General features: G+C 47.2%; 2 protein-coding genes and 1 pseudogene across 3 annotated transcripts in view; 1 reads left to right on the top strand and 2 right to left on the bottom strand.

The window, feature by feature from the left end:
• Positions 1-5249: 5249 nt before the first annotated feature.
• Positions 5250-8803, bottom strand: LOC149465029 (uncharacterized; annotated as a pseudogene). Its single transcript, XR_016312250.1, has 2 exons — positions 6976-8803; positions 5250-6705 (listed from the first exon to the last, which is right to left on the bottom strand). The product of XR_016312250.1 is annotated as an uncharacterized LOC149465029 (transcript).
• A 1035-nt stretch (positions 8804-9838) lies between these two features.
• Positions 9839-12545, bottom strand: LOC149465030 (gastrula zinc finger protein XlCGF53.1-like). The gene is made up of 3 exons (XM_089673744.1): positions 12480-12545; positions 10955-11069; positions 9839-10391 (listed from the first exon to the last, which is right to left on the bottom strand). The coding sequence occupies exons 2-3, from the start codon at positions 11048-11050 to the stop codon at positions 10161-10163; spliced, it is 327 nt and encodes a 108-aa protein (XP_089529870.1). The 5' UTR covers positions 11051-11069; positions 12480-12545; the 3' UTR covers positions 9839-10160.
• Positions 12546-18897: 6352 nt separating this feature from the next.
• LOC149465031 (uncharacterized) overlaps positions 18898-21635 on the top strand; it is a 48306-nt gene continuing 45568 nt past the window's right edge. The window contains exon 1 of the mRNA XM_089673786.1: positions 18898-18982. The gene's annotated coding sequence lies outside the window, so the exon portion shown is untranslated. The remainder of the gene's footprint in view (positions 18983-21635) is intronic.

Below are 21635 nucleotides of genomic sequence, written 5' to 3' on the forward strand. Positions count from 1 at the left end.
TCTGCCACATGGAATTTCTTATTTATACCTGACATCATTTCCTGTCTTCCATAGAGACTTCCTGTCCTGGTAGAAGGGAGATTACCACCTTGTGGAGCTCAGTGGAACTGCAGCCCTGAGAACCGTCTGGTAGTGTGATCCCGGCCTTGTGCTGGGTGTGTATGGACTGTATGTCCTCATAGAGGGGTCACCTCCACTTCCACCAAGGGGGACAGAAATATTTTTGCGTCGTTTTGCAACAAAATATTAGCCTCCAATTTTTCATTATGTGGTGCTGTTTACAAGAAAGTTGCTGGAAAATCTCACTGTGGAATCCCTGACATCGCTGACCCACCCCATTATTTATACTCAGCTTTCAACAGGATCTGCCATTCACAGACCAGCAGTCTTTAGTTTGTCAGGTGGTGCTGTTGGTGGTCAGCAGGTTGTTTTCTTTTGCCATGTGTCATGATTGATGTCGATCTGCTTCGCTCGATGATTGATGGGCGATATGCATCAAGAGACTTCTCAAAAAGTGTGTTTGTGTGCTTTATTTACCTATCACTTTGAGAATTAGTAGAGGTAAACCCCTGCTCATTCACGTAAGGGGGCCCATATCTGAGCCCTCCCCTGTTATTAACAAGGGCTTTCAGATTCTATTAAGCCCCCTGCCAGCAGACCCCTGCAGTCACCAGGCCAGGAATGTGGGGAAGAGGCCTTTGCCCTTGGGGACAAGGTGCTTTGAGAAGGAAACCCTCCATGTTCAGAGCACTTAGCCTGGTATAAATCAGCAGTGAGGGGGCGCACACTTGTCCTCTGCTTTCCTTTCCCACCAGGCATGCTTGGATAAAGGTCTGATATGGATTATTGGGGAGCACCAATGCTTTTTTTCTTGATTTTTGAGAGGGGTTTCCTCTTAAAATTCTTACCAGACCCAAAGAGTTTGGTACATAGGTGTGCACCCCAATATATATCAGTACAAGGTTAGGATAGTATAAGGCTAGAGCAGTACAGTGACAGGCTGGGGCAGGCAGTATAGTGACAGGCTGGGGCAGTAGAGTGGCAGGCTGGGGCAGGCAGTATAGTGACAGGCTGGGGCAGTATAGTGACAGGCTGGGGCAGGCAGTACAGTGACAGGCTGGGGCAGTATTGTGACAGGTTGGGGCAGGCAGCACAGTAACAGGCTAGGGCAGTATAGTGACAGGCTGGGGCAGGCAGTACAGTAACACGCTGGGGCAGTATAGTGACAGGCTGGGGCAGGCAGTACAGTGACAGGCTGGGGCACTATAGTGACAGGCTGGGGCAGGCAGTACAGTGACAGGCTGGGGCAGTATAGTGACAGGCTGGAGCAGTACAGTGACAGGCTGTGGCAGGCAGTACAATAACAGGCTAGGGCAGTATAGTGACAGGCTGGGGCAGGCAGTACAGTGACAGGCTGGGGCAGTACAGTGACAGGCTGGGGCAGTATAGTGACAGGCTGGGGCAGTACTGTGACAGGCTGGGGCAGTACTGTGACAGGCTGGGGCAGTACAGTGACAGGCTGGGGCAGTATAGTGACAGGCTGGGGTAGGCAGTATAGTGACAGGCTAGGGCAGTATAGTGACAGGCTGGGGCAGTATAGTGACAGGCTGGGGCAGTAGAGCGACAGGCTGGGGCAGGCAGTACAGTGACAGGCTGGGGCAGTATAGTGACAGGCTGGGGCAATACAGTGACAGGCTGGGGCAGTAAAGTGACAGGCTGGGGCAGGCAGTATAGTGACAGGCTGGGGCAGTACAGTGACAGGCTAGGGCAGTATAGCGACAGGCTGGGGCAGGCAGTACAGTGACAGGCTGGGGCAGTTATAGTGAAAGACTTGGGCAATACAGTGACAGGCTTGGGCAGTACATTGACAGGCTGGGGCAGGCAGTACAGTGACAGGCTGATGCAGTATAGTGACAGGCTGGGGCAGTACAGTGACAGGCTGGGGCAGTATAGTGACAGACTGGGGCAGTACAGTGACAGGCTGGGGCAGGCAGTATAGCGACAGGCTGGGTATAGGCTTCTCTGAAGAGAAAAGTTTTCAGGGATTGCCTAAAAGTGGACAGAGTAGGAGATAGACAGATTGGGGTAGGGAATTCCATAGGATGGGAGCTGCTCTGGAGAAATCCTGGAAGCGAGCATGGGAGGAGGTGAGAAGGGAACTAGAGAGCAGGAGGTCTTGGGAGGAACAAAGAGAGCGATTTGGTTGGTATTTTGAGACTAGGTTAGTGATGTAGCTGGGGGCCGAGTTGTGGGTGACTTTGTAAGTTTTTGTCAGTATTTTGAGTATAATTTGTTGGGTGGGAGAGAGCCAATGGAGGGATTAGTAGAGAGGGGTGGAACACACTGAATGGAGGCCAATGACGGGATTAGCAGAGAGGGGTGGAGGACACTTGAGTGGAAGCCAGTGGAGGGATTGGCAGAGAGGGGTGGAGGACACTGAGTGGAGGCCAGTGGAAGGATTGGAAGAGAGGGGTGGAGGACACTGAATGGAAGCCAGTGGAAGGATTGACAGAGAGGGGTGGAGGACACTGAATGGAGGCCAATAGAGGGATTGGCAGAGAGGGGTGGAAGATACTGAGTGGAAGCCAATGGAGGGATTGACAGAGAGGGTTGGAGGACACTGAGTGGAACCCAGTGGAGGGATTGATAGAGAGGGGTGGAGGACACTGAATGGAAGCCAGTGGAGGGATTGGCAGAGAGGGTTGGAGGACACTGAGTGGAACCCAGTGGAGGGATTGACAGAGAGGTTTGGAAGACACTGAATGGAAGCCAGTGGAGGGATTGGCAGAGAAGGTTGAAGGACATTGGATGGAAGCCAGTGGAGGGATTGGCAGAGAGGGTTGGAGGACACTGGATGGAAGCCAGTGGAGGGATTTGCAGAGAGGGGTGGAGTACACAGAGTGGAAGCCAGTAGAGGGATTGGCAAAGAGTGGTGGAGGACACTGAGTGGAAGCCAGTAGAGGGATTGGCAGAGAGGGTTGGAGGACACTGGATGGAACCCAGTGGAGGGATTTGCAGAGAGAGCTGGAGGACACTGAGTGGAAGCCAGTAGAGGGACTGGCAAAGAGAGGTGGCAGACACTGAACAGTTGGTAAGGTGGATGAGCTTGGCAGCAGCATTCATGATGGACTGAAGGCGGTATACCCTATGTAAAGGTAAGCCAATGGGGAGGGAGTTGCAGTAGCCGAGGCGAGAGATAACCAGGGAGTGAATTATGAGCTTTGTTATGTCATTGGTTAGGAAGGGGCGTATCTTGGAGATGTTGCGGAGGTTGACACGGTGCGCTTTGGACAGTTATTGGATGTGGGGCACAAAGGAGAGTTCAGAGTCCAGGATTACACCTAGTATCCTGGCAGGCAGGGACGGGTTGATGGTTGCGCAGTACTAGTAGAAAGAAAATAGAAGGCAGGCTCCACCTCGGAGATGTTCCAGCAGTCCTCCATGAGAGCTAGGAGCTCCTGAAACTGCTGGGGGAAGAGTTAGGGAGATTTGTCCTGAATATCTGCATGTCTTTACATGGGCACCCTCGCCCGGCAGCAAGTGCAATCAATTTCAGAGCAAATCATACCCCGCAGAGTGTAGTTGTGGGCGATTATGGTGTGCCCAGGCACACCCTGTAAAAAAGCTCTAAGTCGGTATTGGTCACTAAACCCAGTCTGACAGATACCTGTTCCTCAAAGCATTCTGAAGACTGTTTACGACTTGACCGTTTGTAAGAGGGTCTCATTAGGAGTCTTTTGAAGACCCCGGGTTGGTGAGGGTTTATGGTTGCCCTGCTCAACTTCTAACTTGTCTGCTTTCTGTCGAACGTAGGCAGGATTTGTGACATGGATGTGACTGTGGTTTGTTAAATGTGCCACCTTCCATGAACTGGATGGGCAGAGATAAGATTTAAATCTGACCGTATTTGTTACCAATTTGCAAATTAGGGTGCCATTGTGGTCAGCACTACTCCCTCTTTCTGTCGGCATAGTTTGGGGGTTGTCAGATGTGACGGGTTTGAACAACACCTGTCCCCGTGTCACCATAAGGCCTCATTCACATTTGTGTATTCGGATCTCTCTTCAGAGAACATTTTGCAGGCGGTGAGTAGGCTTTGCTTTTCACGACCTTCTTAATCACTTGGACCTCGCACAAGCGTCCCCATTCACTTGTTTGGATTGCGATTGGTGGAAGCTATGCGGTGAGGGGATCATTCTCGCCATGGCTGTGAAGCAAGGCATTGCAACTATGGCATGTTTACACCCCTATGCTGCTTCTGCAGCTAAAGGAAGCAGCAGTTGGGGGCAGTAAAACCATGACTCAAAGGCAAGCTTTTACCCCCCCAACCTCATATGTGAAAGAGTCCTGGTATTGCAGCCAGTCACAGTGTCTCCGATCTCCCCCATACCAGTCACAGTGTCCAAAAATGTAATCAGTAGTCAGGAAATTAGATGCATAATGTAGAAAACCTGTAGGTGCTTCTTGGATTTTGGGCCTCTGCTGCGAAAGTCTCACACATGTGGTATTGCCACACTTGGAAGGAGTCGCAGAATGTGTTTTGGGGTGCAATTCTAAGTATGCCTATGCTGCGTGCTAGAAATATCGGAATAATTGACAACTTTGTGTAAAAAAAACTACATTTTCATTCTGTATTTCCAAAAAAAAGAAGCATTCAAAAGACTCACCGTGCCCCTTAGAAGATACTGTGGGAAGTTTGCTTTCCAAAATGTCATCATTTTGTGGGTGCTTCCACTGTTCTGGTGCTCCAGGGCCTCCAAAAATGTGATAGGCAGTCAGGAATTTAGATTGAAGGTGCTCCTTGGATTTTGGGCCCTATTTTTGTGGTGAGACTGTGAAAAAGTCTCATACATGTGATACGGCCATACTCGGGAAGAGTAGCAGAATGTGTTTTGGGGCATAAATCTAAGTATGCCTATGATGTGTATTATACATACCCTATTGATTGACAGCTTTGTTTAAAAAACGAATACATTTTTAATTTTTTTTTCCTGCATCTTCCAAAAACGTGGCAAAAAACAGACTCACTATGCCTGGAAAATGCCTTTGAGTGTTTGCTTTCCAAAATGCGGTCATTTTGTGGGTGTTCCCACTGCCCTGGCACTACAGGGACTCGAGAAATACGATAGCTAGTCAGGAATTTAGACACATATTTTTTGTTCCTTAAACGCCCAAAGGTGCTCCTTATATTTTGGGTCCCTCTCTACATCTAAAGGCAGATTTGCATTAATTAACTTACAAAGAAAACATTCTTTTTTAAATATATACAGTATATTTGCACTTATTTCATAAAAAAATATATCTACATGTTATGAGGTGCATATGAAATGTTATCTTTAGCAATGCCATATTAACCATTGACAGGCAACAGGTGGAACAATTGAAGCAAATGCAGGTGTCTGAGAATTCTTATAACACCAGTACTTCACTGAAACAGTCAGTCCTGTCATTTAGATCAATCTCCTCTGTTCTTCACCCAAAAGCAACATCTAGCTCCTCTATTACCATATAGTTATTTCCTTTGAAGCCCCAACTTAAGAGCAGAGGAGATCAGACTACACAACAGGAGAGGCTCAACCAGCAGAGACAAACCACCTGCTTCTATGTCCTCAAAGAGTAACCCATATAGAAGTTTGTGGACTTTTATGTCTTTAGTGAACTCTGATCTCCTTATAAAGTGTTTCTTCCATGATAAAGATCAGAGGAGCGCTCAGCCACGTGTTTTCTGAGATGTATATCAAGGTGTGCTTCTTCCCAGTGTGAGATCTCTGATGTACGGCAACATATCATCCATATAGAAGACATTTCCCGCACTCAAGATAATAATACACCTCGATGGTGGTGTGGGTTCTCTGATGTTTTGTTCTTATGAAAAACATTTCCCGCACTCAGGGGAGGAAAATAGCTTTTCCCTTGTGCTGCATTTTTGATGATCGATAAGATGGGACTTCCGTAAAAAACCTTTTCCACAATCAGAACATGAATACGGCTTCACACCTGTGTGAGATCTTTGATGTGAGGTAAGATAGGCCTTCTCTGAAAAACACATCCCGCACTCAGGACAAGTATACGGCTTCTCGCCCGTGTGCAGTCTCTGATGTCTGGAAAAATTGGGCCTATTAGAGAAACATTTACCACACTCGAGGCAGGAATATGGCTTCTCCCCTGTGTGAGATCTTTGATGTGCCACGAGATCTGATTTCTGTGAAAAACATTTCCCGCACTCCTTGCAGGCATATCGCTTCTCGCCCCTGTGCAATCTCTGATGCCTGGAAAGGCTAGCCTTCTGTGTAAAACATTTCCCGCACTCTTCACAGTTATACGGCTTCTCCCCCGTATGAGATCTGTAATGTATGATGAGATCTGATTTATGAAGAAAATATTTTCCACACCCAGAACATACATAAGGCTTCTCAACCTTGTGAGATCTCTGATGTACAGAAAGAGTTAATTCAGAGTTAAAATCTTCCCCACATTCAGGACAGGAAAATGTCTTCTCCTCCTGAATCATGGCCCCATTTCCCACAGTACGAGGTTGCTCAGAGTCAGAGGGTTTCCATGGTCTCTCCACACTGGGAAGTCCACCATCCATAGTGGAGCTCATTGTCTTTTCTCCGACACAATCTCCTGGGATGTCCTCATCTTCCATTTTACAACCTGGTGATAGAGTGAGACGATCCTTTGAGGGTTTCTCCATGGCGGGTCCTGGAAAAATAGAAAAACATCATCAATAGATAGGAGAGGGTTAGTTCACTTCCATCAAGATTCCATCTGGATCAGGGAGATAGGAGGGAGCAGATGTTCTCTGTGGATGTCCCAACCAGCTGGGACTCTTCCCCTCTTCTGTCAAAGGGTCTTTGCTCCTCCTCCCAGATCACTTCTACATTTTCACCGCCTTGTCAGAGGAACAGGAACCAATGGGGGCTGGGGGGGCAGTAACAGAGCAGAGATAAGAGAAGAATATATTCTGGTCACCTGTGCTGATCTCTTTAGGAGTGTCCTCCTCTATGAATGTCCTCCTCATTCCAGCCTCCTCCGTATATTGCTGATCATCCCTCACATACGTCTCTTCTACTTCACTCTCAACTTTCATGTTCATCAGATCTTCACCCTAAACCAACAGAATGGCAGAAAATAACATCTGTAACATAGAAGGATTTATGATGTGAGATCACATAGAACAGGAGGAATAGTGCCCCATAATTGGTGTCAGTAGTAAGAAACGTGCCCCATCATTGGTGTCAGTGGGAGGAATAGTGCCCTATCATTGGTGTCAGTGGGAAGAATCGTGCCCCATGATTGGTATCAGTGGGAGGAATAGTGCCCCATCATTGGTGTCAGTGGGAGGAATAGTGCCCCATCATTAGTGTCAGTGGGGGGAGGAATAGTGCCCCATCGGTGTCAGTGTGGGGGGAGGGAATAGTGCTCCGTCATTGGTGTCAGTGGGGGAAGGGGATAGTGTCCCAACATTGGTGTCAGTGGGAGGAATAGTGTCCCATCATTGGTGTCAGTGGGAGGAATAGTGTCCCATCATTGGTGTCAGTGGGAAGAATTGTGCCCCATCATTGGTGTCAGTGGGAGGAAGAGTGCCCCATCATTAGTGTCAGTAGGGGGAGGAAGAGTGCCCCATTGTTGGTGTCAGTGGGGGGAGGAAAGTGCCCCACCGTTGGTGTCAGTGTGGGGGGGGGAATAGTGCCCCATCGTTGGTGTCAGTGGGAAGAAACGTGCCCCATCATTGGTGTCAGTGGAAATAAATGTCATTGGTGTCAGTGGGGGGGATAGTGTCCCAACATTGGTGTTGGGAGGAATAGTGCCCCATCATTGGTGTCAGTTGGAGGAATAATGTCCCACCATTGGTGTCAGTGGGAAGAATAGTGCCCCATCATTGGTGTCAGTGGGGGGAGGAATAGTGTCCCATCATTGGTGTCAGTGGGAGGAATAGTGTCCCATCATTGGTGTCAGTGGGAGGAATAGTGTCCCATCATTGGTGTCAGTGGGAAGAATTGTGCCCCATCATTGGTGTCAGTGGGAGGAAGAGTGCCCCATCATTAGTGTCAGTAGGGGGAGGAAGAGTGCCCCATTGTTGGTGTCAGTGGGGGGAGGAAAGTGCCCCATCGTTGGTGTCAGTGTGGGGGGGGGGGAATAGTGCCCCATCGTTGGTGTCAGTGGGAAGAAACGTGCCCCATCATTGGTGTCAGTGGAAATAAATGTCATTGGTGTCAGTGGGGGGGATAGTGTCCCAACATTGGTGTTGGGAGGAATAGTGTCCCATCATTGGTGTCAGTTGGAGGAATAATGTCCCACCATTGGTGTCAGTGGGAAGAATAGTGCCCCATCATTGGTGTCAGTGGGGGGAGGAATAGTGTCCCATCATTGGTGTCAGTGGGAGGAATAGTGTCCCATCATTGGTGTCAGTGGGAAGAATTGTGCCCCATCATTGGTGTCAGTGGGAGGAATAGTGCCCCATCATTGGTGTCAGTAGGGGGAGGAAGAGTGCCCCATTGTTGGTGTCAGTGGGGGGAGGAAAGTGCCCCATCGTTGGTGTCAGTGTGGAAATAGTGCCCCATCGTTGGTGTCAGTGGGAAGAAACGTGCCCCATCATTGGTGTCAGTGGAAATAAATGTCATTGGTGTCAGTGGGGAGGATAGTGTCCCAACATAGGTGTTGGGAGGAATAGTGCCCCATCATTGGTGTCAGTTGGAGGAATAATGTTCCACCATTGGTGTCAGTGGGAAGAATAGTGCCCCATCATTGGTCTCAGTGGGGGGAGGAATAGTGCCCCATCATTGGTGTCAGTGGGAGGAATAATGCCCCATCATTAGTATCAGTGACACCAATGATGGGGCACTATTCCTCCCACTGACACCAATGACACTTAACTTGCTGACCCCTGTTCCAGCATGGTGCTGCTGCAGCCAGCATACCTGGTTACAGCAGCACCATCAGCACAGCACACTTACCTGTCAGCTGTCCTTCTTCACTCCGGCCTCTCCCTCACTCGATGTTCGCGGGGCCGCTCGGCTCCGCCTCCTCGCAGGTGATTGGCCGCCTGTGTGCCTTTCCTGAGCTACAGTTCTGGCGCCCAATCACTGGTGAGGAGGCGGAGCTGAGCGGCAGGAGTGAGGGAGTCGTCTGAGTGAATGAAGGAGCAGCGCTTCCTGGACTGGATCGTCGTGGGACTGGGACCGGAGCCAGATAAGGTACAGCAGCCCCCTGCCCACCCCTGTACTTAGTGTCCCTTTCTTGCTGAAAATACGCCCCTGCCGGCGGGCTGGATAAATGGCCTCGGCGGGCCGTATGTGGCCCGCGGGTCGTAGTTTGAGTACCCCTGACATAGAACATCTCATCTTGTAGAGTCCACACATCGTCTCCACATGTCAGAGTGTTCCATCACTTTATGTTCCCGACCCTCAACGCCACCAACCTGATGATGGTGAGGGATGGTGTGACCTTCCTGTGTGGAATCCCGGGAATACGGAGGACGGGGACATCTCTCTGGTGGGTTCCCATGACTGGATCCACCTACCTGATGATGGTGAGGGATGGGGTGAACTTCCTGTGTGGAATCCCGGGAATACAGAGGACGGGGACATCTCTCTGGTGGGTTCCCATGACTGGATCCATCTACCTGATGATGGTGAGGGATGGTGTGACCTTCCTGTGTGGAATCTAGGGCATACAGAGGACGGGGACATCTCTCTGGTGGGTTCCCATGACTGGATCCATCTACCTGATGATGGTGAGGGATGGTGTGACCTTCCTGTGTGGAATACTGGGAATACAGAGGACAGGGACATCTCTCTGGTGGGTTCCCATGACTGGATCCATCTACCTGATGATGGTGAGGTATGGTGTGACCTTCCTGTGTGGAATCCCAGGAATACAGAGGACGGGGACATCTCTCTGGTGGGTTCCCATGATTGGATCCATCTGTAGGAAACACACACACTGACTGAATCCATTGTTTCTATGTGTTTATCAGATGATGGGGGATCTAGGTGGATCCTCCGTACTGCTCTCTCCTTTACAATAAAGTCTCCTCTTACCCGGTGATGTGAGGGGCGGCTGATTGTCCATCATGATGTCCTTGTAGAGGTCCTTGTGTCCTTCTAAATACTCCCACTCCTCCATGGAGAAATAGACAGTGACACCCTGACACCTTATAGGAACCTGACACACACAATGATACAGTCACCATCCAGACACATCCCTTGTCTGTTACTGGAGAATGTCCCAGAATTCCCGGCACCGCTCACCTCTCCTGTCAGCAGCTCCATCATCTTCTTGGTGACTTCTAGAATCTTCTCCATGTTGTGTCTCTCAAGGTTTAGGGAGTCACATGGAGGCACTGTGATGGTCATATGATCACCTGACTTCAGAAGAGGAAATCTCTGTATTGAAGAACCAATAGGAATATCATATTAGACTCCCAGAATCCTCCTCACCTCACCGGTCAGGTCTGTGTTTTATTAATAGAGATAAGAGTGATGTCATGTGACCTCCCGGAATCCTCCTCACCTCTCCGGTCAGGTCTGTGTTTCATTAATAGAGATGAGTGACGTCATGTGACCTCCCAGAATCCTCCTCACCTCTCCGGTCAGGTCTGTGTTTTATTAATAGATATAAAAGTGATGTCATGTGACCTCCCAGAATCCTCCTCACCTCTCCAGTCAGGTCTGTATTTTATTAATAGAGAGGAGAGTGATGTCATGTGACCTCCTAGAATCCTCCTCACCTCTCCGGTCAGGTCTGTGGTTTATGAATAGAGATAACAGTGATGTCATGTGACCTCCCAGAATCCTCCTCACCTCTCCGATCAGGTCTGTATTTTATTAATAGAGATAAGAGTGATGTCATGTGACCTCCCAGAATCCTCCTCACTTCTCCGGTCAGGTCTGTGTTTTATTAATAGAGAGGAGAGTGATGTCATGTGACCTCCCAGAATCCTCCTCACCTCTCCGGTCAGCAGGTAGATGATCTCCAGGGTGAGGTTCAGTATCCTTTCAGTCATGTGACTATGGTCCTCCTCCATCCTCATTGATGTGGTCATGTGATGTATGTGGGTTTCTCTGTAGACAGATAACAGAGTTATCTGGACTGCATTGGTTGTACAATATTAGTATGGGGATGTATTGGGGTCAATATGAGGGTTGCTGTTACTTTCAGTACTGCCAGCTCTCTGCTATTGTCCGACATGAGACACACATTTAGTCTGCACCGCTCAATGTTTTCTAATTTACTTGAGACGGGAAGGGGTTGTAGCCAGTATTTTTTTGGACTTAGTGTCAAATCAAAAATATAATTTTACATGAAGCACAGATTGGACCCTCCTCTATCCTTTATCAAGTGCCATGTGGTCGGCAGAAGGTCGGTGGGGACTAAGGGTCAGATCTCTGTTGAGGTCTAATGCCCATAGCTGCAGTACACTTTACCTCTAGCAGCCACCATTTAAGGCCCATTATGTGTGATGACCAGTATCTTCCTTTGCAATCATGTGGACTAGACATGGGAGGAACAGTTGAGGGGGAAAGGTGTAGAACAGGTTGAACTGATCCCATGGAGTTTCTAGAGTTTCCACTGCAAAGGCCAAAGGGCCCCTAGAGCTGGCGACAGACTTGTCTAGTTTGTGTTTGAATCTAGACACAAGAAGATCTATATCCAGCGTCCTCAAATTTTGCATAGGAATTGGAACACCTCTAGGTGACGAGCCCATTTTCCTCCAGATGCTGGGTACTACCTGCCAATTTTCATCACCTTTCATGTAGATGGTGGACAAAGTCGGAACCACCAGTTTCACTCAAGTTAAAATCAGGTTTACTTCTTATTGAACAGTGCAACTTCTGGTGTAAATCTGATGTCTGTTGTAGTGGAGTGAAGCTCAAATCTCAAACAAGAGTAATCCCACTAAAGGAGAAGGTACATTATTACCCCCTCTTATGCCACCAAACTCCACCAAATACCACTCATGTAGACCAAATGTGGGATTAAGTCTTCTTCAGAAACCAGAACCATCTCATGGTCACCCGTTGAGTTTTTCCCACCAACCTCCATATCACTACTATTCCCTCTGTACCATGTCCCATAGTGATGAAGAGATCAGACGGAGGAACTACAGAGCTCTGTGGAGGACCAAGAGATCGTCACACCCTGGTCATGTTGCCTTCTGAAGAAGACTTCAGCCGGCATTGGAGCCGTGTTCAGAGAGGGAAGAATTGACCTTTACAGAGAAAACTTTTATTTGGGTTTGGCATTCGGTGACAAGGTGATCAGTTACACCCACTTCTGTTTTCTGTCCCCATTACTTTTCTTTTATACCAGTGTTGTACCTTAAATATGGGAAATCTGATGAAACACCTAGAGCAATAGAAACACTTTGGGCAGATAAATCGGATATTTATTGGTCTGCGTGTACATCAGACTGAGGAGAGGGGGATTTAAAGGGCAAATCAATTTGGGTTCCCAAAATAAAATCTCATTACCTCCTCTGCTGCCAGTTCCAGCAATGTCTTCTCCGTAATCTGTTCCTCACATCACTTCCTGTCTGTACCTGATATTACTTCAAGTCTGATCCTGACATCACTTCGTGTCTACCATAGAGACTTCCTGTCTGGATAGAAGTGAGATCCCCACCTTGTGGAGCTCAGAGGAACTGCAGCCCTGAGAACCGTCTGGTAGTGTGACCCCGGCCTTGTGCTGGGTGTGTATGGACTGTATGTCCTCATAGATTATACAATAACAACAATGATACATTAATCTCTGCAGCTCATTTTCCCAATCTATACCCCTTCACAGGGCTTGTTTCCCAGAAAATAGGTCCACTTCTGATGAGTGCCTCTCATCTCTGCCTATGGTGGCAACCTCATCCTTTTAAACCTGAACACATATTAATGACACAGGTTCTGGGGCTGATTAAGGTGGTAATTAAACTCACTTGGTGCCTTATCGGAAATAAATTAGCCTCAGAACCTGTGTCATTAATATGTGTTTGGGTTTAAAGGGATGAGGTGGCCACCCTATCTCTGCCCTCTACCCACTTCCAAGTACGTCCCTTGGTTTTACCCCCTACCCACTTCCAAGTACATCCCTTGGTTTCACCCCCTACCCACTTCCAAGTACGTCCCTTGGTTTTACCCCCTACCCACTTCCAAGTACATCCCTTGGTTTCACCCCCTACCCACTTCCAAGTACGTCCCTTGGTTTTACCCCCTACCCACTTCCAAGTACATCCCTTGGTTTCACCCCTACCCACTTCCAAGTACATCCCTTGGTTTCACCCCCTACCCACTTCCAAGTACATCCCTTGGTTTCACCCCCTACCCACTTCCAAGTACATCCCTTGGTTGCACCCCCTACCCACTTCCAAGTACATCCCTTGGTTGCACCCCCTACCCACTTCCAAGTACATCCCTTGGTTGCACCCCCTACCCACTTCCAAGTATATCCCTTGGTTTCACCCCCTACCCACCTTCCAGTAAAGAATGCAGTACCAAGTATCATATTGTGGTGATAAGTCATTTTTATTGAAATGTAACAATTAAAAGAAAAGCAGTAAAATAGATCCCCTGCAGGCAACAACACTAGGTCACCCCCAGCAACAATAGATCCCCTAGCAACAATAGACCCCCTGCAACAAGCTACCCCCCAGAAACGAGATCCAAACTAGCAACAATAGACCCCTGCAACAATAAATCTCTCAGCAGCCACCATCAATGGGAACCTCAAATAGCAATAGATCCCTCCTTCAACATAACACTTCCCCCAGCAACAATATATCCCCATCCAGCAAAAACAGATCCCTGCAGCAAAAGTAGATCCCCCAGCAGCAAACAACAGACCCTCCAACACACCCCATCGCCCTTTGCCATTACATACATTCAGTGCTGCAGGCATTGCATTCCCCCACATTCCCGCTGAACAAAATCCATGCCCCTTCAATAACAATATATACGGCTCAAAAAAATGAAAGGAAGACTATGAAAACCCATCAGACCTCAATGGGGAGGAATCTCCTGCTGGATCTCTATACTGATATGGACAGGGTAATGAGGGAGGAATGTAAGAATGCCCCATCGTTTGATGGAAATGAAAATGATCGACCTACAGAGGACTGAATTCAAAGACACCCCGAAAATCAAAGTGAAGGAATGATGCAGCAGGCGAGTCCATTTGGCTGAAATGTCATTGCAGCAACTCAGAATGGTCCTCAGTAGTCTGTGTGGCCCCCACATGCTTGTATGCATGCCTGACAACGTTGGGGGAGGGTCCTAATGAGACCACGGATGGTGTCCTTGGGGATTTCCTTCCAGATCTGGACCAGGGCATCACTGAGCTCCTGGACAGTCTGAGGTGCAACCGGGCAGTGTTGGATGGACCGAAACATGACATCCCAGAGGTGTTCTATTGGATTTACGCCAGGCGAGCGTGGGGGCCATTCAATGGTATCAATTCCTTCATCCTCCAAGAACTGCCTGCATACTCTCACCACATGAGGCCAGGCATTTTCATGCACCAGGAGGAACCCAGGACCCACTGCACCAGCGTAGGGTCTGACAATGGGTCAAAGGATTTCATCCTGATACCTTACTGGCAGTCAGGGTGCCATTGTCTAGCCTGTAGAGGTCTGTGCATCCCTCCATGGATATGCCTCCCCAGACTATCATTGTGACCCATTGTGGTACATGTTACCTCTTTGGGGATTCCTTCTCCAGAGGGACTCACTGATTTTCATGGTTGACCAAGATCAGCTTTCACTTACTGTCACCTACTTGGATATGGACCTAGATCCTCAGCGTCACCTGGGTATACCTGCTAGCTCTCAGCATTGACCCTTGTATCCAGCCTAGTGCCCTTCCCTGGCATCCCCATTGTGGGATGCTAAGATGACCTCCTGTTAGGAAATTTCACGATATAGGTCCTTGTAGTCAGCATCTTCCCAAGAGCCAAACTCCTATAAGATCCATTCAAATAAGGCTTCACCAGGTTCCAGCATTGGTAGCTACCTGTCAACGGTGGGTGAAACAGTTCAGCCTATGCCTTCACTATAAAAGCCCATACCCTGTGTATTCTTAGCTCCATTGTCCCCAGGCAGGAAGTTCTCCCCTTCTCCTCCATCAAGGGAGTCTAAGGCATTGGGGGAACCTATCTAAAGGTGGGCTCCCTGTCCATTACTTTTTCATGATCCTTTTAAGTCCCCTTCTCTGTTGTCATGGGCTTGGGCTCTAAGCCTGTCCATGGACTTGTCTCAGTGAACTAGGTAGCCCCTGCCATAATCCTATCCAGGCGATTGGGGTAGTTTCCACTCCCTGTACCTGGGATATTCCACTTGCCTTAGTACCTCCATGCCCGAGACTACCATATGTTTCCTCTGAACTAGTAGTTCAGGTCACTGCCATGCTCTTTTGACCTCTGCTCCTGAATCAGCCTTTAATTTTGCCCTTGAACCAGACAAGTTATCTGAGGAGGAGGTGATAGTTGAGATTGATCCCTCTCTTTCTGAGGAATCAGATCAGAATGACACGCCTGTAGAGATTGCATCCAAGCTTAAGGATACTATAGTACCCTTATAGACAATGTATGCTCCTGTTTAGTGTTTGAGCAGCACAAGTCCCTAGGGATTCAGCATGGGGTTCCTTAAATTGCCTGACTTAGCTAAGACCTTCTCAATCCATTTGCTTGTAGAGCATTTCCTGTACAGGGACTGGACACACACAGAACATATTTTTATGCTTCACTCAAAAGTATTCTATTGAGGAAACTTTCTTCTGCAAGTGAGCGGTTCCTGTGGTAGATCCTGCCATTTCTTGCTTTGGAGGCCCTCTTTATTGCTCTCTCTACTTTGGTGGGCCCTGCCATGCAGCCTGCAGTTGTTTCTATGGCAACCTACCAAACAATTGTTGTCTTTACTGAATACAATATCCTAGTTCCTTCCTAACAGATGCCTTAGTCCACAGTCAGTTAAACCTTTTGCCCATGGTCAAAGCCATGGTCTAACCATAGTGGGATGTCCGTTGGCCTTTTTACCATTACGAGAAGGCTGTCCATTATGGAAGGTGGATCTGCTTGCTGTTCTCCAGCAGCTCTTGTTTTAAGAGTTCATTACCATTGTACCAGCAGAAAAAATATTTTTAAGGTTTCTACCTTTTCATTGTTTCCAAACTGAATGAAGAAGTCTTGCCAGTTCTGGATCGGAAGACTCTCAACTTGATCTTCCATGTTCAAAAGTTCTGCATGGAAACTGCAAGGTCAGTCATTGCCTCCCTCCTTCCAGGGAATTTTATGGCTTTAATAGACATCTGGGATGCTTACATGTTCCTCACTTTGAACCTCACTAGGACTATCTGCACCTTGCAGTGGGCGATCAAGCAATTTGTTGCCTTTCCTATTGGCTCTGCGCTGGGCTTAGGGAATACATGTTGTGGGATACCTGGCTAATGTCCTGTTAAAGTACCAGCCCACAACATTCAGCAGACAGAGAAAACTCTGCAGTGCTTTGGTTGGTTTTTAAGTCTCAGGAAGTCATTGCTGGACCCATCTCACATATTGGAGTACTTGGACCTGATATTAGAAATAGCTCTGTATGGGATCTTCCTGGAGACAAACGTTTGTCCTTCCACTCCCATGCCTGTGCCCTTCAGAGCCACTTTGTATCTAAATGAGGGTCTTGGGATTAATGGTGCTCCATATGCACACTTTTATCCCAAAACATTGCAGCTCAACATTTTGGGACAAACAGGCTAGGTTCTTGGACTGTATCATATGTATGACCCCCAAGGCAAGACCCTCTCTAGGGTGGTCAATTTCTAAACCAACATTGAGGTCAGGGAAGCTCTGTCCTCCAAAGATGTGGGAGCTTCTCACAACCGATGGCATCCTGCCAACCCACAAAGGGAGTAAAAGTAGGAAGCCAGGTTTAGTGGGGTGGACAATCATTGATTGGTTACTAGAGTGTTGCCGTGGGGGCATCACGGAGCTTGCAAAGCCACATGGGAAGGTTTTTCATCATGGCAGATAGTTCTTTTCAAACAATTTTGCCTAAGTAACTCTACCTGGCAAATAAGAAGCTAATTATAACAAGCATATATCAAAATCAGTGATTTTTCAGCAAAATCTATTGAATCAAAATCCTTCCGCTCATCCCAATCGGTAATATATACAGGTGAAACTCGAAAAATTAGAATATCATGCAAAAGTTCAGTTATTTCAGTAATGCAACTTAAAAGGTGAAACTAATATATGAGATAGACTCATTACATGCAAAGCAAGATAGTTCAAGCCGTGATTTGTCATAATTGTGATGATTATGGCTTACAGCTCATGAAAACTCCAAAGCCACAATCTCAGAAAATTAGACTATTGTGAAAAGGTGCAATATTCTCGGCTCAAAGTGTCCCACTCTAATCAGCTAATTAAGCCATAACACCTGCAAAGGGTTCCTGAGCCTTTAAATGGTCTCTCAGTCTGGTTCAGTAGGAATCACAATCATGGGAAAGACTGCTGACCTGACAGTTGTGCAGAAAACCATCACTGACACCCTCCATAAGGAGGGAAAGCTTCAAAAAGTAATTGCAAAAGAAGTTGGATGTTCCCAAAGTGCTGTATCAAAGCACATTAATAGAAAGTTATGTGGAAGGGAAAAGTGTGGAAGAAAAAGGTGCACAAGCAGCAGGGAAGACTGCAACCTGGAGAGGATTGTCAGGAAAAGGCCATTCAAAAGTGTTGGGGACTTTCACAAGGAGTGGACTGAGGCTGGAGTCAGTGCATCAAGAGCCACCACACACAAATGGATCCTGGACATGGGCTTCAAATGTCATATTCCTTTTTTCAAGCCGCTCCTGAACAATAAACAACCTCAGAAGCGTCTTACCTGGGCTAAAGAAAAACAGACCTGGTCTGTTGCTCGGTGGTCCACAGTCCTCTTTTCTGATGAGAGCAACTTTTGCATCTCATTTGGAAACCAAGGACCCAGAGTATGGAGGAAGAATGGAGAGGCACACACTGCAAGATGCCTGAAGTCCAGTGTAAAGTTTCCACAGCCTGTGTTGATTTGGGGAGCGATGTCATCTGCTGGTGTTGGTCCACTGTGCTTCATTAAGTCCAGGGTCAATGCAGCCGTCTACCAGAAGATTTTGGAGCACTTCATGCTTCCTGGGGATACTGACTTCATTTTCCAGCAGGACTTGGCACCTGCCCACACTACCAAAAGCACCAAAACCTGGTTCAATGACCGTGGGATTACCGTGCTTGATTGGCCAGCAAACTCACCTGACGTGAACCCATAGGGAATCTATGGGGCATTGCCAAGAGAAAGATGAGAGACATGAGACCGAACAATGCAGAAGAGCCGAAGGCTGCTATTGAAGCATCCTGGTCTTCCATAACACCTCAGCAGTGCCACAGGCTGATAGCTTCCATGCCACGCCGCATTGAGGCAGTAATTGCTGCAAAAGGGGCCCAAACCAAGTACTGAGTACATATGCATGCTTCTACTTTTCAGAGGTCCGATATTGTTCTATGTACAATCCTTGTTTTATTGATTGCATGTAATATTCTAATTTTCTGAGATTGTGGATTTGGGGTTTTCATGAGCTGTAAGCCATAATCATCACAATGATGACAAATCACGGCTTGAACTATCTTGCTTTGCATGTAATGAGTCTATCTCATATATTAGTTTCACCTTTTAAGTTGCATTACTGAAATAACTGAACTTTTGCACAATATTCTAATTTTTCGAGTTTCACCTGTATTTCTCCCCCTTGGTGGGTGCGGGGTCACACTACGAGACATTGCCCCGGGGCTGCAGTTCCTCTGAGCTCCATAAGGTAGTGATCTCAGTTCTACCTAAAGAGGACGTCTCTATGAAACAGGAAGTGATGTCAGGTACAGACAGGAAGTGAGTTCAGATTCAGAGAAGAAGGTCTGGGTAAGAAGTAGATCGTGAGGAAGTATAGAGGAGTCATTTGTGGAATTGGCAGCAGAGGAGGTAATAAGATCTTATTTTATCATAGCTCGTCAATGTCCATTTTTGGGAATCCAAATGGACATGTCCTTTTAATGTCCCTCTTTTCAGTCTGATGTACACACAGACCAATAAATATCCAATTTATCTGCCCAAAGTGTTTCTATTGCTCTAGGTGTTTCATCAGATTTCCCGTATTGAAGTGACAACACTGGTACAAAAATAAAAAGTAACGGGGACAGAAAACATAAGTGGGCGTAACTGATCACATTGTCACCAAACGTTAAACCCAAATACATTTTTCCCTGTAAAGGTCAATTCTTACCTCTCTGAACAGAGCTCCAATGCCTGATGAAGTATTCTTCAGGAACTTGCATAACCTGGGAGTGCCGATCTCCTGGTCCTCCACAGAGCTCTGTGGTTCCTTCCACTGATCTCCTCATTACTACAAGACAGGGTATGGTACAGGGGACACAATAGTAATATGGAGGTTGGTGGGGAAAAAAACTCAATAGATGACCAGGAGATGGAGCTGGTTTCTGAAGAAGACTTCATTCCACAATTGGGCTACATGAGTGGTGTTTGGTGGCATAAGTTAAAGAAGGGGTAAAAATGTACCTTCTTCTTTAGTGGGATTACTCTTTTGTGAGATTTGGGCTTCATTTCACTACATCAGACATCAGGCTTGCACCAGTTCAACAAGAAGTAAACCCCCAATCTCCTCATCATTAAAGACATGGTACAGGACGGGGTATGGTACACGGTACAGGGTCACAGTACAGAAACATGGAGCTCCAATGCCGACTGAATTCTTCTTCAGAAACCAGCACAACCGGGGAGTGCTGATCTCCTGGCCCTCCACACAGTTCAGTGGTTACTCTCGTTGATCTCCTTATTACTACCGCCAATCCCCTCATCATTAAAGACATGGTACAGGACAGGGTATGGGACACGGTACAGGGTCACAATACAGAAACACGGAGCTACGATGCCGGCTGAAGTCTTCTTCAGAAACCATCACAACCGGGGAGTGCTGATCTTCTGGCCCTCCACACAGTTCAGTGGTTACTCTTGCTGATTTCCTCATTACTATCGCCAATCCCCTCATCATTAAAGATATGGTACAGGACAGGGTATGGGACACGGTACAGGGTCACAGTACAGAAACACGGAGCTCCAATGCCGACTGAAGTCTTCTTCAGAAACCAACATGTCTGGGGAGTGCTGATCTCCTGGCCCTCCACACAGTTCAGTGGTTACTCTCGCTGATCTCCTTATTACTACCGCCAATCCCCTCATCATTAAAGACATGGTACAGGACAGGGTATGGGACACGGTACAGGGTCACAGTTCAGAAACACGGAGCTACGATGCCGGCTGAAGTCTTCTTCAGAAGACATCACAACCGGGGAGTGCTGATCTTCTGGCCCTCCACACAGTTCAGTGGTTACTCTTGCTGATCTTCTCATTACTACCGCCAATCCCCTCATCATTAAAGATATGGTACAGGACAGGGTATGGGACACGGTACAGGGTCACAGTACAGAAACACGGAGCTACAATGCTGGCTGAAGTCTTCTTCAGAAACCTTCATGACCGGGGAGTGCTGATCTTCTGGCCCTCCACACAGTTCAGTGGTTACTCTCGCTGATCTCCTCATCATGGTACAGGACAGGGTATGGGACACGGTACTGGGTCACAGTACAGAAAGACAGAGCTCCAATGTCGGCTGAAGTCTTCTTCAGAAACCAACACGACCGGGGAGTGCTGGTCTCCTGGCCGTCCACACAGTTCAGTGGTTACTCTCGCTGATCTGTTCTTCACTACAGGACACAGTACAGGGAAATGGTACAGGAACATGGAGCTCTGTGGCAGGCGCAGCACCCTTTGGTGCCTAGTGCGCTGTGGCATTAGAAAAATTATGCAGTTGTTGTTTCTTTGTTTGATTAGACTGACTTTACTCTGTAATTCCTCCAATGCCGCTCTATGGATGCAGTAGGTTTAAAGAGCACACCGAATACTTTAGTTAACTTCTTTAATAACTTCAATCTTCTTCATATAACTGCTTACAATGGCTTGTTTCATTTATCATACAGTAGCTTATTTGTTTCATATTACAGTGGTTTGATTCGATAGCTTATCTCGATAGGTTCAATAGATTCAATAAATTTGTTCTGTATATTTCGATAGATTGATAAATTCGCTTGGATTTGTAAGTTCGTTAGATTACTCTACAGTGACTTGATTCGTAAGTTCGGTGGAACTACAAGTAAACACATACAGCAGTTTTTAGACACAGATCTACCTGCACTGTTAAACAATAGAGGAACACACAAGTGCATTAAATACCTATTTGGCCTTCTCTACTTCCATGGAGCTTCTCTGATTGGAACTTTGTCTGTTTCCTCCTCTGTCTGGTGAGCATGTGTCTCTAGAAAATCCTAGCAGGGAGTTTTACACAGGCACAAATGTGAAACTGGCTGTGATTGGTTAAGGCTCTGTACAGTATGAGGCTGTCTGTGATTGGCTCACCTTTAACTAACTCTTAAAGGCATATTTTCTTTTTCTGCTTCTGCTAACACAATGAACATATAAATGTCATATAACAATCAAAGACATAAATTACAGCAATGATTCTGCTTTTGGCTTTTACATATGCACATATATACTGTACTGA

The sequence above is a fragment of the Staurois parvus genome, unplaced genomic scaffold (assembly GCF_062004578.1).
Source record: "Staurois parvus isolate SC_StPar_1 unplaced genomic scaffold, SC_StPar_1.0 ptg000144l, whole genome shotgun sequence".
Classification (NCBI taxonomy): domain Eukaryota; kingdom Metazoa; phylum Chordata; class Amphibia; order Anura; family Ranidae; genus Staurois; species Staurois parvus.